Source organism: Neovison vison, chromosome 11 (genome assembly GCF_020171115.1).
Source record: "Neovison vison isolate M4711 chromosome 11, ASM_NN_V1, whole genome shotgun sequence".
In the NCBI taxonomy this organism is placed as follows: Eukaryota; Metazoa; Chordata; class Mammalia; order Carnivora; family Mustelidae; genus Neogale; species Neogale vison.
This window is the reverse complement of record NC_058101.1, coordinates 62,535,286-62,553,311: the sequence shown is the minus strand read 5'-3', so window position 1 is coordinate 62,553,311 and position 18,026 is coordinate 62,535,286. Positions and strand designations below refer to the sequence as shown.

At 45.0% G+C, this 18,026-nt stretch overlaps 1 protein-coding gene across 2 annotated transcripts; it reads left to right on the top strand.

Moving 5' to 3' along the window:
- The first annotated feature begins 14 nt into the window (after window positions 1-14).
- On the top strand, window positions 15-17,858 carry LYAR (Ly1 antibody reactive). Of its 2 annotated transcripts, none has more exons than XM_044226194.1 (9): window positions 15-158; window positions 5,525-5,698; window positions 6,912-7,026; window positions 10,184-10,291; window positions 10,404-10,487; window positions 13,605-14,031; window positions 14,353-14,439; window positions 16,885-16,970; window positions 17,459-17,858. In XM_044226194.1, the coding sequence occupies exons 2-9, from the start codon at window positions 5,577-5,579 to the stop codon at window positions 17,591-17,593; spliced, it is 1,164 nt and encodes a 387-aa protein (XP_044082129.1). In that variant the 5' UTR covers window positions 15-158; window positions 5,525-5,576; the 3' UTR covers window positions 17,594-17,858. The 2 variants fall into 2 exon arrangements, with proteins under 2 accessions (XP_044082129.1, XP_044082131.1); XM_044226196.1 differs by lacking the exon at window positions 15-158 and adding an exon at window positions 3,887-4,084.
- The last annotated feature ends 168 nt before the right edge of the window (window positions 17,859-18,026 follow it).

Below are 18,026 nucleotides of genomic sequence, written 5' to 3'. Positions count from 1 at the left end.
CGGGAGGCGGCCGCGGCGCGCAGGCGCGGGAGGCGGCCCCGAAGCGGGTTCTGCGCCCGGGCTTTCTGGAGGGAGGTGGCTGCGGCGCTGCACGGGCGGCGGCGTTTCCACGTGCTCTTTACGGCCGGTTGAAACCGTTGGCGGGCGCTGGCTGAGAGGTGAGCGGCGGAGGCCCTGAGGTCTGACCCGGGGACTGGGGACGCTGGGGCTCCGGGGCGGGCGGTGTGGCTGCTGCCTGCCTTTCCCCCATTAGAGCCCCTCCTCGGACTTCCCCACGGAAGGAGGAGGCAGCGCATTTAGATCCCGCTCGTGTTCTCGGGCAGTGGAGGGACCCCTGGACTTAGGATGACCGATTCGTCCGGGTTTTCAGACGGAAAAGGCCCTCGTGTCGGGAGCCCCTTCTGTCCAGGGTGACCGCGGGTCGGGGGCAAGGCTGTCATCTTCTATGAGGCCTGGGGAGATCTGTCCCTAAGAAGGAGGCTTTAGGGCACAGTGCTGAAGACCACCGACTTAGGACCGCTGTATATAACTGCCTGGAAGTCCAGGTTTGCCACTAACTGGCTGTGTGACTTTCTGCAAGTTACTTACTCGTTTTTGTGACTCTGCCTTGGTCTCTCAAAAGGAAATCCTACAGAACCTAACTCAGAGTAGTGCTGCAAGGAGTACATGAGCAGAAATGTATTAATCACCTAGGACAGGGCTTGGCACCTGAACCGGTGAAGGACTGGATTTTCTGCAGCACCTACCTCTGGGGAGACAGGCGGGGTGTACTTGCAAGGCTGACTTCCCTGCAGAGAGCTCGCTTGGGACTCACACAGCAACCCCCAGGCCCTCAGTGCCCAGCATTGTGTCTGACACGTGGCGGACTTCCACAGCTGCTAACACCAGTGAAGGAATGCTGGTGATGCAGTGCATGGGGAGGTGGAGAGACAAGGCTCAACTTTGGCCCGCCTCCCTGTGCTTATGTGTTAAGTGGAGTTAGAGGTACCAGCCTCACCGGGTGAGCACACATGGAGAACATCCTCACCCCCACACAGGGGCTTAGGCAAAATGGTGTACAGTGTGTACTCTTCTGTCCTTCCCTTGTCCCATACTCTTGGTTTCTTGGAATTCTACCCCTGGAAGGGACTCCTGACCCCTTGTTTCACAGATGGGAGAACCTGAATTTCAGAGGGGACAGTGGCTCATTGGAGGTCACAGGGCTCACTGGGGATTGTGCTGACATTGCCAGCCTGGCCCCCGAGGTGGGCTTTTTTGGCAGTGGTCGTGGGGTCTGGGTCTGTGCAAACATGTCTGTGAGAGAATGTTTTAAGAGTAGTGACTGTAGTTTTGTGTAAAAATAAACAATATAAAAATGTAGAGGCAGGAAGGTTTAAAGAGAACTCGAAATCCCAATTCTAGAACTAAACATGAAGTCTTTGTATCGGGGAACAGTGTGGCAGAGTAGGTCCCCATGGGACAGGGACCCAGAGGAGATGAGTGATTTTATGAAGCTAGTCATGTTTAAAGAGACATGGGTTTAGCAGGGAATCAGGTGCAATGGCATTGATAGGGAAATTAATAGGTCATAAGAAATTCTACCATTGGGTAAGGATGAATCTTTCCTATCTCTTATTTTCCACACAGTGCTCTAAGATAGGTATTAGACCCATTTTATAGGTGAACAGAATCTGGAAAGTTAAGGTAGCCTGAGGTCAGTTTTCATTGGCAGGTGCAGGCTCCCTCTCAGATCTCTGGCCCTGAGTCGCCAGAACATTCAACAGAACTGGGCCACCATCCTGATAAGAGGAGCTTGAGGTGCCCCACGTCCCTCACAAGTTCCCAGCCCCTGTTGTTGCCATCTGTTTCCCTCAACTCAGCCTCATTTTCCATCACCTGAGATCTTCAGCTGTGACATGGGTGGTATCCTTGCTCAGTGTGTGTGGACCTTCAGAATCCTCACAGTGTAAAATGGAAGGTCACTGTAGAGCCTTGTTGTTGTTCTTATTCTTGTTTTTCTTTTGGGATGAGGGTCTCAGGGTCCCACATGCTGAATAATGGCCTAGGAAATGGCCACAAACATGACAAGTCAAGATAACAAGGCAGGGCAGAAGCTTGGGCTTGTCACAGGCCACCTGTGCCATTCCCTGTGTCTCCAGACTAAAGACTTAACCTCTCCGAGCCTCCGTTTTCTCTTACAGATGCCGGGGTGGTGGCATGATCATACCTGTTCTGGAGGTGTTGGGTGCAGTTCTGATTGTTAGTGTGAAATGGCTTTATGGAGAGCTGATGATTGTATTCTGTAATTCATCTTCTTTTTCTTGGGTTATGGCCTCTGCTGAGAGCTCAGTAAGTTGACCAAACAGATGACTAGAGACCTAGAAGCTCACACAGTGACCGGTCTCCTTTGGGGAAGGCTCCCAGGTGTATTTGGATCCCAGTGCACCCTGGGCATTGACCAAAGGTCTGCCAAAATGAATTACAGTGACTTATGGGGGGTGAGAACCCGAGTATGCTCTTGACTGGTCCACAAACACTTGCTTTCTCTTTTCATGTGTCCACATCTCTAGAAGGAAGAGCACATAGAATCTCTGTGGCTGTATTGGGACCTGGCCTTGTGCACAGAGTTGGGGAGCCAGGGAAGGAAAATGGGGATCCTTATTTAGGCTCAACCCCATAAAAAATGCCATTGTGTCTTTACACTTGGGACTACAGGTTGAAATACATAATATCTAAGTCCTGTGGAGAGAGTCTTAATGCAGCTTGTTTCCAGTTTTCCAAATGTCTGAAGTGTAAATGTCACAAATTAACCAAAAATATCCATTTGAAAGTTTATTAGAAGTTCTTTCACATTTACTTACTTCTGTGAAATCTGAGTAAGCATCTTTTTTTGTTCTAGGCAGTGCTTGCTATCTTCCATTAGAGGGACTGACTTTTCAGAAGGCGCCTTTTTGTAAGCTTGTAGCATTTATGCTTCTGCCTTTGTTAAGCCTGCTCTAAGACTTGGGCCACTCGGCCCACTGCATGGTGGCCCCCCCTACCCGCACAGGTGTTTACTGCATACAGGAAAGGTGTTCAGATCTGAGGCTTGATCAAGGTGACTCTCGGCTAGTGCTGGGGTGTCCTCAGAGCTCTAAAAGGGAAGGGTAAGCTCCTTACAAACCTTATCTCATTAACAAGTGATTGGCTACACTGTCCCTGTTTGAGAGCAAGTGTAAAAATGCACGGGTGGCTCTGGAGATTTGAGGCACTGAGAGACTGAGCTGTGACTTTCCCTGCAACGTACCCGTTCTGCTTGACAACCCCCCCACCCCCAATTTCTAGATGTGAACATTTGCCAAAAAAGACCAAATGAAAAGGGTCGAAAGGGTAGTTTTCCAATGGGACATATGACCAAATTCTAATCCTCTTCTGAACTGATGTTTACTCGGTGTGTGGCTAATCCCCAGAGAGATAATGTGTTTTGCACAGATATTCTGAGCATCTTTTTTGTCAACATCACTGGCTTCTTTCAGTTGATACGTTTTGTTTCCAGCTGACCTCCCTGGGCCTTTAATTCCTGACCTTCAGTGACAGGCTGAGTCTCCCAGTTGGATCTCAAAGCTTGCTGAAACCTTTTCCCCTCCTCTCGTCCCCTTAATTGAGAAACAGAATGGACCTCTGCAATGAAAGTCAGAAAGCTCTAGGCCATAGCTTAAGTTTGAGGGGGTACTTTTCATTGTTGGATTTCATAATGAAAGTATTTTTTAAATTTTCAGCAGATAATTTGGCTGGACGCAGCTGCTTGTACCGTGTGGTTACAAAAGCCATCCATTTCTTGGTGACTAACGATTTGCACTGATCCTTACACAAAAGTGCCTCCATGGACCATTGAATAACGTGTTGGTTCTTGTTCTGGCCTTTGTTTTCCTCTTGTGAGGCCAAGCGGCCGATGATCTCATTGCCTGCCATTGAGCATCCATCTGCTACCTACAGAATGCCAGGGCTGCGGGGAGCAGAGTCCCAGTCCACTTGATGGCAGCTCCCTAGGACTTGTGACTGGTTGGCACGTCTTTACGATAATCAGATGAGAAGATGGTCATGGTTGCCTCACATCTGAGATCAGGTTTGCTTCCGTCTGGGTTGGGTGTGAGGCTGTGGCTGACCACAGGCCCTGCCTTGCCAGGCCACACTGATGGCAAGATGCGCAGGGGAACCCAGAGCCGGGGACCTGCCTTTGTGTGTAGTGTATTAGGCAAGCTGATGTCCAACAGGCAAGAGGCTTCCACTGGCATCTGCTGGGCCTTTGTAAACCCTGGGGTTGCAGCCAGGATGTACATTTCCATTCAAGGCTGAATGGAAAGGAACAGCCCTGAAACTTCCTTATATGTGAACTGACAGTGACCGAGAACATGGGAGTGGAAGAGTGGGTGATTTCATGCATGGAAATTCTCTTGTGAACCCTGTTGCTCATCTGTGAAGGATTTCTGTGTGAATCAGAGTGCACCAGTTTACTTGACCCTTACCCTTGCCTTATATAAAGTGGAAGAATATGCTGGGTCAAACAGTTGTCAGTATTTTTGCTGTGAAATTTATAATGCAAAATAACAATATTCTTGGAGGATGAAGTGATTAAAAAACTATGTAGCCATGGAAAGTTACTGTGACTCCTGTAACACTTTTGGATGAATTTGTTTTGTTGAGCACGGTAGTGTCTGTGTGAAATCTGTAAATGGTAGTTATGTATTTGCAACAGACATACTAAATCTTGGGGCAGTGCTTGGGACCCCTGGGTCTGTGAATGCCCTCCAGTAATTCAGTGCCCAGCAGCTGGGAAACCTTGATACATGGTTCCACTTCTTTATTGATCCAATAAGAAGCCACATGAAGGAGGCCCCTCCCTCACCTACTCCCTGTGCACTAAAACTGAAGGCACATCCTCAGAGCTAACACCTGTGGGTATGTAGTCACACCTATATGAATGTTTTCTGTGTTTCAAGAAATGTTTACAGCTCTTCATTTCCTAATCCCTCCTGAATTCCCCCCTCACTATGTTCTGAAATAATTTGGCAATTCATATCTAAAGGCATGGGGGGGGGCAAACAAGCTTTCCATTAGAAAATGTAAGACATTTTGCTTAATGTCCTAAAACTTCTTCCTTGGAGCCAGCCTACCAAAATTAAATCCTGGGTCTGCTACTTTGTGACCTTGGAGAAGTAACTTAATCTCTCTGTTTCCATTCGCCATGTAAATTGTACACAGTAACAGTCCTTCCCTCCAGGGTTGCTGTGAGGATTAAATAGGTTAAAATGTATAAAACTCTTAGAACAGACCCTCACATGGTGAGCATGCTTAACAGATGTCAACCACCCTTACTGTTAGTTATAACTTTACTTACATGCTGGTAGAGTTTTATGTAGTTCGCTAATCAACTTCAATTCTGTTCTTTGTAGCTATTTTCATGTGAAATTATGGTTGAAAAGTGAGCTGTATGATTCTTTATTGGGAACAGAAGTTTCAGATTACAGTGATATTTATTTTTTCCTTTCTTTTAATTTTCTTTTAGGACTAGACTTCAAACCTAGCTTGTATAGAGAATAATAACCATTTAGCTAAAAATGGTATTTTTTACGTGCAATGCATGTGGTGAATCAGTGAAGAAAGTACAAGTAGAAAAGCATGTGGCTATTTGCAGAAACTGTGAATGCCTGTCTTGCATTGACTGCGGTAAAGATTTCTGGTAAGTTCTACACAATTCTTGAAGATCATATTAAAGGTCCAGACCAGTTTTAGAAGCCCTGGCCCCATGAAGCCTTAAGAAAAAAAAAAATAGAGGTAAGTTTGAGGAAAGAAATTAAGGGAAAAAAAGTGCTTTATGTCTTGTTTTCTAAGGACAGTCCAAAGAGAAGACAAGGGGGAAGGGGGGGAGATGAGGATGTTTGGAGCATTTGGTCCATTGGTAGCACTCAGCGACACCTCCTTGACACCGTTAGGAGACCCTGAGAGGTGAAAAGTAAGGCTTCAGAAGCACAGTGCACTGGTCATGCTGAGGAGTGGGACTTATAAACCAGAAAAAGAGTTGACTCATTCACAGTGGGGGCCTGGGAAGACTGGGCTCCCCCAGAAGTTCACGGGTGATGGTAGAGGTGAGCTCCTGGCCCCCTAGTGTGTCAGGTACTTCCACTGTGAGGGGTCTTGGGAAAGGTGAGGACTGGGGGTGGGCCCAGGACAGGTCTCTGACTTGCTTTCCTACTTTTTCCTGAGATGGGTCATTATTTGCAGATGGCTCACCTCAGTCTTCTGCTGAGTCCCCTTCAGCTTCACACAGTTTAAGTGCAAAGGCGGCTTTTGGTGTGTCGGCCTCAGTTTCCTCTGTGGCGTTTGGAAGCCATCTGCTAAAAACCCATTTTACTTTCATTTTAGAGCAGTGATTTTTTAAAAGTAGTTTTTGGAAACTGCTAAAGGTTTTGTTCATAACTAATGCTGGGAGGAAGCCTGATCTATAAAGCAGGTGAAAATTGGGTTGTTTCTCATTGGGGGACCTTGCCCCCAACCTGGTCCCAGACATTTACCCAAGGATCCTGCAGAGCTTCAAAACGATTGTAGGAGACAGAATCAAGTCTCCTTGTTTGCCAGGACTCACAGATCTAGAACTTTTTAGTGATAAGATTCCACTATTTTACTCCAACTTTTAACTTATTCTATAATGAATTAGTGCTGACCTACTATATGCATACTTATGACCAAAAAAAAAAAAAATTACTCCCTTTCAGTGGGAGACATCTGTATAAAAATGGGTAGGAAGTTTGGGGGTGGTCTTTATACTGAACAATCTGGAGGAAGGAGGTGATAAGCATAGGAAAACTGTGGAGTGCAGGAGGTCTGAGCAGCTGCGAACAAGAGCCTCCAGTTGGAGAATCAATCTGAAGGCAGAACTTTCTATCACTTTGAAGGGGCGATGACTACAAAAACCATGTGAAGTGCATCAGTGAAGAACAGAAGTATGGTGGAAAAGGTTATGAAGGTAAAACCCACAAAGGCGATATTAAACAGCAGGCATGGATTCAGGTAAGGTCTTTCTAATTCATCAGGTAGCTTCTTCTGACATCTTCCGTTTTCTCTGGAAGCCTAATAACAAGTGCATCATATATGCAGGCAAGACGCAGAAACATTGTCTTGGGACAAATTGAGGTTGAACAACTAAATCATGACAAGAAGTTCTTATTTCTCTGTTAATACAGTTGCAATGTAATTTGTCTTTAATCCCATGTTTTGCAGACTTCTTGCAAAAAAGGGTTCTAGAATTCTATTTTTCCCTTGGCTATTAGACTGAATGGATGCTTTCTAATCTTTATCTGCTTCTGGTGATAATTCAGCTCTTGTCACTCAAACCATGTTGTAATCTGCCGTATCTATCAGTCACCAGAATCGAGCAAAATAAAGATATTCATAAATATAAGGAATTTCCCATTTAAATAAAATGGAAACATGCATAGTAAAAATGGCAAACGCAGCAAAATCCCTAATTCACCAAGAGGTACAGCTTCCAGAGTGGTACCCCCCGTTTACAGAATGGATAGCAGGAAGGATAGAAGGTAGGATAAAGAAAAGGTAAATGCCATCTTTATGGAAATTCTCTGTTCTCCTAGAAACCAAACAAATAATAGTTTGCTCTCTTTGGTGTTAGAGTTTAAATGTGAGTTTTCAGACTTCTGGGAGGGAAAATCCTCCATTCACAAAGGACTAACTCAGTGCCCAGTGCAGACTAAAAAGCCAGTGAAACTCCTTTTTTTAACAAAGATATTTAGGCCGGAGACCATCAGGCTCACTTTTGGGCTCATACTGAATCTTGATTCCCCCTCAAGAAACAAAAAAGACATTCTAGGCCCCGAGCTTGCGGTACCTGGGTGGAGGAGTTCCTTTGTGTCTAGAAGGAAATCTTCTGAAGGCAGGGTCTGCAGACTGCAGCCCACTGGTTTACAAGTTCTCTGTTGTTACCTAGAGCTACCAGGGCAGCGCTGAGTAGTTGGGACAGAAACTGGGTGGTCCGCAAAGCCTAAAATCTTGACTACCGGGCCCTTCACAGAAAAGGTTTGCTGGGCCTGCTGTAAACTGTCAGACTTCAGTAGGACTGTCACTGGATTCTAGATCAAGAGCTGTCCGCCAGCTTCCGTCCTGGTCCACCTGCCCACCAGTCATCGGATTCCTCCCTGAGCCCCTAGCTGGCTGTGTGAACAGATAAATGAGTGTATTGGGAGAATGAATGAGCTGGCTGTGACCTCTCTGACAGCTGGACTCGGGGCGGGGCAGGGGGGTGTTGCACTTTTAAAAAAATCCTTAAACCCTTCAGTTTTAAAGACAGAATTTTGGAATCCCGTCAGTATTAATGTTCTTGGAGCATCCTTCTAGAGGTCTCTGTGCTCACACACAGAGTGGATAGATGGCTCAGGGAGAGAGTGCCTGCTTGCTGGGATCACAGTGTTTTCTTCCGAGCTTTTTCCCCAGTGCCCTGTTCTCTTGTGACACTACATGGCCAGTGCCCAGCCAGCTTGACTTCTTCCTATTCCACCTTGTGTCATTGTCTTGATTGGTTTTTCTGCCTGAGGGCCTAGAAAATCTATGTCTCATCCTCCTCTTAGTCTCCTGTACCCATTTTTCTCCTGTACCCAGCTTTCTTTCCTAATGCAAGGACATTATCCTGCATTATGCTGTGTTGATTTGTCCTGTTGACTCATGAGTGACCATCTTTCTTGTGTGCTAACATTGCTCTCATTTGAATAGCTATCTTTTTCCTCTGCCTTCACTGAGATTGCCATAAGCATTTTCCTAGGGCAGTAATTTAATTTTCATCCCTGTTCTTTTCTTGCCATTTCAGATTTATTAGATCTAGACAATCGCTTGTTGTCTTGGTCCTCAGGTAATTTCCTAGTCTGTAATAGCCATTTTTGTCTCAGTCTTTGGATCACTTTTGGCTTTTTTTTCCCCAAGTTTCTAGAAAATTATAAGTTACATAAGACTTAACGTTGACCACCTTAACCATTTTTAAGTACACAGTTAAGTACATTTCACACTGCTGTGCAACCAGCACCACTGTCCATCTCTAGAATGTTTTCATCTTCCCAAACTGAAACTCTGGTCCTGTCAAACACTAACTCTTCATGTTCCCTCCTCCCCCAGCCCCTGACAACTACCATTCTGCTTTCTCTCTCTCTCAATCTGACTACTCTAGGGACTTCGTACACTGTTTGCCCTTTGGCTCTTGCTGACATGGCCACCCTTATGCCAGTGCCATGCATTTGTGATTACTCTAGCTTTATGATGGGCTTGGAAATCAGAAAGCATGAGACCTCCAGTTTTTTCTTTTTCAAGACTATTGTAGCTATTTGTGTCCCTTCAGATTCCATGTGAATTTTAGGGTGGAGTTTTCTATTTCTGCAAAAAAACCCACAAATGTCAATTGGATTTTCATAGGCTTGTATCTGAACCTATACCTCACTTTGGTTGGTAATGCCATCTTAATACTAAGTCTTTCAACCCGCAACACAATGTCTTTCCATTTATTTGTGACTTTTTTCTTTTTCTTTTTTAAATCATTTTTTTAAGTTTTATTTTTAAAGAAATCTGCACATCCAGCATGGGGCTTGAACTCACAACCCTGAGATCAAGAGTCACATGTTCCTCCTACTGAGCCAGCCAGGAATCCCTGTTTGTGTCTTGTTTAGATTTTTTCAGTGATGTTCATAGTTTTCAGCATATATCTTTCCCCTCCTTAATGATTAAATTTATTTCACTCTTTTTGTTGCTGTTGTAAATGGGCTTAATTTCTTGATTTCATTCTCTCAGTGTTAGTATATAGTATATAATTAAGTTAGAACTTAATTTTCAAGTGTGGATTTTGCATCCTGTGACTGCTGAATTTATTGATTCTAATGGGATTTTTTTTTTTTTAATAGAATGTTTAGGGCATTCTGCACATTAAGACAGATCATTTATGAAGAACTGATTTTACTTCTTTCTAATTTGGATGCTTTTATTTCTTTTTCTTGCCTAATTGCTTCTGTTAGGACTTTTAGTACTGTGGTGAATTTATAAGCATAGACATGAATATAAACTCTAGCCTTGGGATAAGAAGCCTCTAGCCATGGGAAAGGATACTTAATTTGGCTTTCATGAAACTCCTGTGCCAGTTGTTAACTTTTGCTTTTATCTTCCTTTTTTTTTGTAGAAAATTAATGAATTAATAAAAAGACCCAATGTCAGCCCCAAAGTGAGAGAACTTTTAGAGCAAATTAGTGGTTTTGACAACGTTCCCAGGAAAAAGGCAAAATTTCAGGTATGAATTTGCTGAGTGGAGGGGATGTGTGGCCCACTGGTAACTGAGCATGCATGTACCTGTCAAAATGGAACAAGTGGGTTTTTTTTCTTCTTCTTTTTGTTCCTTATAGAATTGGATGAAGAACAGTTTAAAAGTTCATAATGAATCTATTCTGGAACAGGTGTGGAATATCTTTTCTGAAGCTTCCAGCAATGTAAGTCAGATCTAATTTTAGATTTGCAGTGTGGCAAAAGTGATTAGTAATAATTAAATGGGAATGTCTTATTTTTGGAGGTCAAGACAGCCTTCTTTTTCAGAGAGCCTCTTTGTGCCTTCATTTATGGGAAAGAATAAACTGAATGCACTGCAGAGAAGATTTCCTTATTGTGCAGAGAAAGGTATTTAATCCCAATGTTCGATAATGGTAGCAGTTAACATTTCCTTAGAAATTAGGCAGTGGGATGTACTGGAAAGAGCAGGAGCTTTGGGTGTCTGACAGACCTGGTTTGAATCCCTGCTGTGCTGTTGGCCAAATGTTTGATCTTGGGCACTTTATTTAACCTCTCTGAGCCTCATTTTCCTTATCTTAAAGAAAAGTGGATAGTCCTGTTCATGTCTTTATTCAGTACTTGGTGAGTGCCTAATCTGTGGCAGGCCCTGAACAAAAATGTGTAATATGTCAGGTGGCGGCAGTGCCATGAAGAGAATAAACAGTGAGGACATGGGCGTGACCAGGGGTTCTTATGGGGAGGGGTTCCCAGAAGGCCCCGTACCTGGATTAAAGCAGCTGAGGCTATGGAAGCTCCCCTTTTTGCAGGTGCTGGTGTGGAGTGGGCATCTGCTGAGCCTCTGTCTCCTTCCCCTGCAGAGTGGGCACCTGCTTGCAGTAACTCAGTTAGCCTCCTAGCAGGTTCCATGTGAGAGACCCCCAGATGTGGACTCCGTGCAGAGAGTCTTGGTTTGATATCATGTGGCCATCTTACTGGTGACACTGTTCATTTAAACTTTTTTCCCCATTAATTCACCTGCACTTTGTTCCGACTTGGAGCTTATATCCCATTTGGAGACTTACATCATTAGTAGTTTGAAAAACAGCAGTGAGCTTTTCTGACTGTGTTTTATTCTGTTCACGTTGGCAGGAGTTGACGGACTTATGTAGAGTAGTTTGGGCAATACCTTGGGATAATGAAACTGTCCAGGCATTTGACTCTTTCAGAACATACAAATTGGGCCTTTGGAATCTTAGAACCAGTCCCATGTGTGCCATCCTTGCACGGGGCTGTGCTAATCTCTGCATTATCCCAGTTGTGGTACGTGTGCTGCCAAAGTGGGTGCTGTCACCAGTCATTTAATTAGCATTTCTGAGGCACCTTTTTTGTAAAGGTTATTTCTATGATTTTTAAGTAAGAATCAAAGATGTGGAATCACTTAGGTCACTGCAAAGTTTAGGAAAAATGTCTTTTCTGATTGCCCTTTTGAAACTGAACATATTAAGTAAATGAATAATCAGTACGCAGCTCATGGAAACTGAGCTCTGTAAGACATGGCTTGTTGCTGCTTTGCCTCTGGTGTTGATCCAGCCAGCCAGAGGCCCTAAGTTCTCATCTACTGGGATGCTTCCTCTGCCCCAGCAGAGCAGGCCTGGTCCCTGTGCAGGTAGCTGTAATCAGGACAATGTCCTGCCCTCAGAGAGCTGTGTTCCAGTGTGGGACAGATAACTATATACAGGGGGTAAGCCAGAACACCACGACGGGGCGTGGGAAATACAAGGAGGAAATGGAAGGCGGGAGGAGGGGTGCAGAGTGGGAGGGGCTCTGTTTGGAAAAAGGGTCAACGAAGGTGTCACTGAAGAGACCGCATTTAGAGAGAGTCTGGAATGAAGTAGAAAGAAGATGGGGAATGACTTTGTTCACTCATTACCAAGTGGCTGCAAGATGGGGTGACTGTCTCCCCCTCTGGGTGCAGAGGGGAGACAGCAGCTGGACACATGGTCTGCACTGGGCAGAAGGCAGGCTTAGGTTTGTGGCTTTCAGTGGTCATAAAGTGCCTGACTAAGATAGAAAATGAAACTGTAGGCCAGGAGTGAAGTGGCTTTGTCCCTTCTTCCTCCTGAGTCTGCTTCTGAGCTCATTTCCTGCCCTTCTGCCATGTGCCTGGTCTGGCTGATTTCCCTGAGCTGCTGGGGAAATGGCAGCTGGTCAATTTACTATTCCTCTCCCAGGGGCTGTGCTCTCAGCCAGGGCTGAGCACTGAATGAGGCATGAGGCAAAGCCAGACCTTTTTTCAGCTCATTTTGGGGGTTAGGAGCTCCCTCCTGAGACCCCGGCTCCCAAAGGAGGAAGACTGGAGGTGACTTGGCCTGTCACCTGACTGGTACCTAATGAAGATGGCGCCCCTGTTGGGTGAGGAGTCCAGGGTTCCCAGAGCAGTTCAGGACATTTCTGGGGCCATCTCCTGCGAAAGGGCTATCGTGGAGACCAGCAGATTTTCAGGGGTGGGGCAGCAGGCAGTGGGACTCATTCTGCTAGAGTCTGTTCTCAGTCGGATCTGCGTGCTGGCTTGAATGAGGCAGTGCAGCAGCCGGACGTTTATCTTCCTCCAGGGCATGTAGCTCCTTAGCTACCTCTGCTTCCCTGCTCCCCGGGCTTCACCCTCCAGCCATGTGTCCCGGAGGCCTGTTCTCCAATCTGAATAACAAGTACATGAGACCTCTCTAGTACTGCAGAGCTTACAGAGCCTGTCCTGTACGCTCAGTGGCTCCTTTGAGCGTCCTTAGTCTGCTCCTCCTTACCGAGTGCCATGAGCTGTAAGCCCAGGACATCACTTCCCATTTTATTCATACATCAACTGTACAAGGTACATCTTACACCCTTTCATTCTGTCAGTGAGGAAATCAGTTCGGAGCAGATAAATAACTTGCCCTGAGTCACCCGGCTAGTAATTAACTAAGCTGGTGCTTGAATCCAGGTCTGCAGATACGTAAATCCTGTGGTTTCTGCCATACCCAAGTGCTCACCTTCTATCAGAAAGAAAGGTGAAGAGTGCACTAAAATTAAAGGTCTAGCTTATGTGACATAAGGATTCATCAGTTTTCCAGTGGAACGAAAATGTTTGTTAAATTCAGGGTGGAGTGTGGGCTGGGGGAAGTTCCCCCCCCCCCACTGGATAATATTTACTGCTACATTTTAGCTCTTGGTTGGAGGGGGTCAGAGTTATAAAATGGTAAGTAGTAGACATTTTTCTTGGAACAGTTTGCTTAGTAGCCATGTGCAGTGATGTGAACGGTCTGGGATGAGTATTTATGCGTCTCTTGGTTTTGCCTTGTCATAAGGAAGCAGTCAGTAAGGGTCAAGACCGGCAGCCCCTCACCCAGGCGGTCAGTCCACCCCGCGCAGAGCTCTCTGCTAAGGTGCCAGCCTCTGGAACAAGTGACAGCACAGAAAAGCAAGCAGAGGTGAAGAAGAATAAGAGAGAAAGGAAGGAAGAAAGGCAGAAGAATAGGAAAAAAGAGAAGAAAGAACTAAAATTAGAAAACCACCAAGAGAACTCGAAGAATCAAAAGCCTAAGAAGCACAAAACAGCCCAGGCGGCTGGAGGGGAAGCCCTGAGGTCTGCAGGGAAGAAAAGCCAGAGAAAGGTGGGCGAGGCGGAGGGGGCTGCTGACAGGGCAAAGGATGGAGCTGGGGCCTGTGCAGGAGACGCCGAGGAGGAGCCCACAAAAGCTCGGCCTGGGAAGAGAAAGCAGAAGCATTTGGAAGGTGCGTGGCAAGTGAATGCTCTGGGCTTTGTGAAGCGGATTGTAAAGCTGTGAATTGGGGCTGGGTCAACTCTGTTAGACCTCACATTTGAACCAAGTAAGGCCAAGGGCTTAAGCTTTGGGCTCTGGCCAGGCAAGTGAGCATCTCTCCATTTGCCATGTGCTCCTATGATGCAGAGAAGGAGAAGCCCACGGGTGCTGGGTTGCTTGGGCAGTGGGCAAGATGACAGATGTAAGCAGCCTGGCCTTTCGTTAAATGGTAGCTGCTATTATAAATGCAAACCTTTTATTTATTTATTTATTTTTCAATCCTGCTACTTAGATGACACAGATTATAAGAAGAAAAAGAGAAAGTTGTCAGGACCTCCTGAGGGTGGAGAACCAGAAAACCATGAGGCTCCTACAAAAGGTATGACTGCCATCACTGGCACCCCTGCCCTCCAGGGTGGGGAAGGACCTGGGACCTTCAGGCAGGTCATCCCCTCCAGAGGCCATGGAAGACTGAAAGCAGATTCAGGTAGGGTGTGAGAGCTCTGTGGGTCACTGTCCAGTGTCTTTCTAGTTTTAAGGGTGAAATTGTCTGGACTTGAAATACATGATCTTTTGAACTGAAGGTGAAGTCAGCATGGCCTTCTGAAGTGGTGTTTCCTTTCCCTTCTCCCTGCTTTCCTTGACCCTGTCCCTCTTACTCTCCTGGAAGTGCCCACCAGCCTCCCATCTCTGGTTTCTCCCCACGTCTCCTTGCTTGGAAATCCCTCAGCCAGAATGTATACTTGTCAGAACCCAGTCCCTGGCCTTCACTGTTCCTCTAAAACACTGCCTCCTCCAATGAGATCCAAGGCTTTATTAGTGGAGGTTCAGTAACTGCCGAAGCTGGGTTAGATCTCTTAGTTTGGAACCTACCTGCACCTGACTTGGAACATGTAAGCCTTTTTAAAATTCCTTTTTTGTTTTAAGACAATAGTAGATTGACATGCAGTTGTAAGAAGTAAAAGAGACCTAGGTATCCTTTTCCCAGTTTCCTCCAAGGGTCACACCCTGCACAACTCAGTGTGTCCATCGATGCTGACATCCGTACAGTCAAGAGAGGAAGGTTTCCATCGCCTCAGGGAGCTCCATGTGGGCCCGTGTCGCATGTCTGTTTCTCCCCTGCCCCACTTGCCCCCAGCAATCACTGATCTGTTCACTATTTTTGTAATTTCATACTTTCAGAACATTACCCAAATGACATCATTTAGTATGTGAATTTTTGAGATTAACTCTTTTTGCTCGGCCTTATTATCTGGAAATACATCCAGGTTGCACGAATTGGTAATCCTGTCCTTTGATTAAGTCCCAGTCCAGGGCATAGGTGGACGAGTTTGCTTGACCATTCATCTGAAGGACACGTGGGTTGTTTCCAGGCTTTGGTTGCTCTGAGTGACTTCTCAGAGGTTAACAAAGCTGTGTCAGTGTTTATGCACTGGTTTGTATGGAGCACGCATCACTTTTTCCGGAAGAAATGTCCAGGAGTGCAATTGCTGTGTGGTGTGGGGCTTGTGTACTGTTTTTAAAGAAACTGCCTGCATTTTTAGGGTGGCCGCACTGCTCTGTATTACCCAACAATGTGAGACTCTACCGGGTCTCCCAGGTCCCAGCCAGAGTTTGATGGCGATACTAGTTCTTTTTCCATTCTGATTCGTGTGTAGTAATAGCTCGGGGTGATTTCAACTTGTTCATCCCTCATGATGTTGAACGTCTTTTTGTGTACTTGTTTGCCATCTGTTATCTCATTATAACATCTGTTCCTGTCTTCTGCCCCTTGTCAAGTTGGTTTTCTTTCTTACTATTAAGAGTTGAGAGTTCTTTACATATTCAGTCCCAAATACTAATTCTTGTTGGCTATGTGGTTTGTAAGGTTATTTTTTTCCTTTGGTTTATAGTTTATCTTTGTTTTCTTAAGAGAATCTTTCCTAAATTTTTTTTCCTAAAAAGAGAGAAGGAGCAAGAACACGAGTGGCAGAGGGGGAGGAGCAAAGGGCAAGGAAGAGAGAAAATCCCAAGCAGGCTCCACAGTCCACGCAGAGCCCAGCAATGGGTTCAATCTCACAACCCAGAGCCAAAATCAAGAGTCATTCAACTGACGGAGCCATCCAAGCACCCCATTAACAGAATCTTTTATAGAGCAAAATTTTTAGTTTTGATGAAGCCTCATTTGTAATTTCCCCTTTAACAGGTCATGTTTTGGTCCCATGTCTGAGAACTCTTTGCTTATTAACCCACGATCCCAAAGGTTTTTTCCCCACATTTTTCCTAAATGTTACAGTTTTATATTTTATTCTTCAGCCCGTTATCCAGCTGGAGTTGATTTTCAAGTAAAAGATGAGACTGAGTGCAAGGTTCATTTTTTTTGCGGGTCCCTGTGTAATCGCTCCAGCGATTTATTAAGAAGGCTCTTGTCACCTCACTGAATTGCCTTTGTACCTTCTCAAAAGTCAGTTTGGCCTCTTTGTGTAGTTCTCTTCTGGTTCTTAATTCTGTTTCATTGATGTGTGTGTCTGCCCTCTCCAAATACCACACAGTCTTGGTCCCTGTAAGCGTATCAGAGGTCTCAAAACTGGGGACCACTCGTCCTGCTTCATCCTTGCAGTGGCGATGGCACTCAGGGTGCCCGCATGACATGCAGTTCACTCACTCTGTGAGGGCGAGTTGGGCTTGTTGGCCCCTGTGCTCGGGCAGGTCAGGCTCCTGCTACTTTGTACTGTCAGGTGCGTTAGTTTCCTGGGTGGCAAACAGATGTCACACAGATAGTTTCTTTATCCCTCTGGTAGTACACCAAAACAAAATGTTTTATGTATTATTCTTTATATTGTAGGTAAATTCAACTGGAAGGGAACCATTAAAGCAGTTCTGAAACAGGCCCCAGACAATGAAGTAGCCATCAAAAAGCTAAGGAAAAAGGTATGGCTCCTGAACCCAGGTATACAAGCTGGGGAGAGCCCCTTCTTAAAGCTGTACAGGTTTTGTGTTTTTTCCCTCATCTAAAATACTACACATTTGTTTGTATCTTGGTGATTTTCAAGCTGCTCACTAGCTCCTCAGGGCTGATAGGAGGGAATTGGACCAAATCCCATCATACTTTGTTACCCAGAACAGTGCCCACATTAAACTTGAAAACGACAGTTTTTGGTGTTTTGCTCTCTTCTGCTTATTCCAGAGCAGTCGTTTCTTCTGTTTTTGCATCTAATTCTGCATTTCTATGTGATACCCATCCAGCAGAGTGCTCCTATGTGTACAGGTGTCTGAATTTCCACAGAACACACCTGTGCTACCAATGCCTGTTGCTTTTGTTTTTTACTGTTGTCCTAATTCTGGGTTAAAGAAAGAACATTCCAGGCAAATTTTCAGGAAAAAGATCACCAATTTGATGATTGTTTTTCCTTGTGAAGGTTTTAGCTCAGTATTACACAGTGACGAATGAGCATCACAAGTCTGAAGAGGAGCTCCTGACCATCTTTAACAAGAAAATCAGCAAGAACCCCACCTTTAAGTTACTAAAGGACAAAGTCAAGCTTTTGAAATGAACATTTTTATATTTAAAAATGGAATCTGTTCTGTTGATGTCTTTCACTGCTGTTTATAAAACATAATGAATTATAACAACTCCTAATTTTTCTTTCCAAAGCTGTATTTTTAAGTTAAGGATAAAGTCTATTTTTGGTAGAACTTTTATGAGAAAATATATTCTTATCCAAGATTCTAAATCTGGTGGTGAAAATTGTTGTACTTGACAGAATACTTTTATGGTGAAAAACTTTTAAAATTTTACAAGTAAAAAAAAAAAATACCTCCTTTGGAGCAGACAAAATAAGTGTTTTAACTGCATCACTTTTATACAGTTTTAATTAGAGGTTTTGGTGGGTTTGTTGTGTTGTCAGAACATGTGAAATGGTCACAAGAGTCCTCAGTCTGTGGCAGTCTGTGACTCTGTGGAAGGCCCCCTCTTCAGATGAGGTT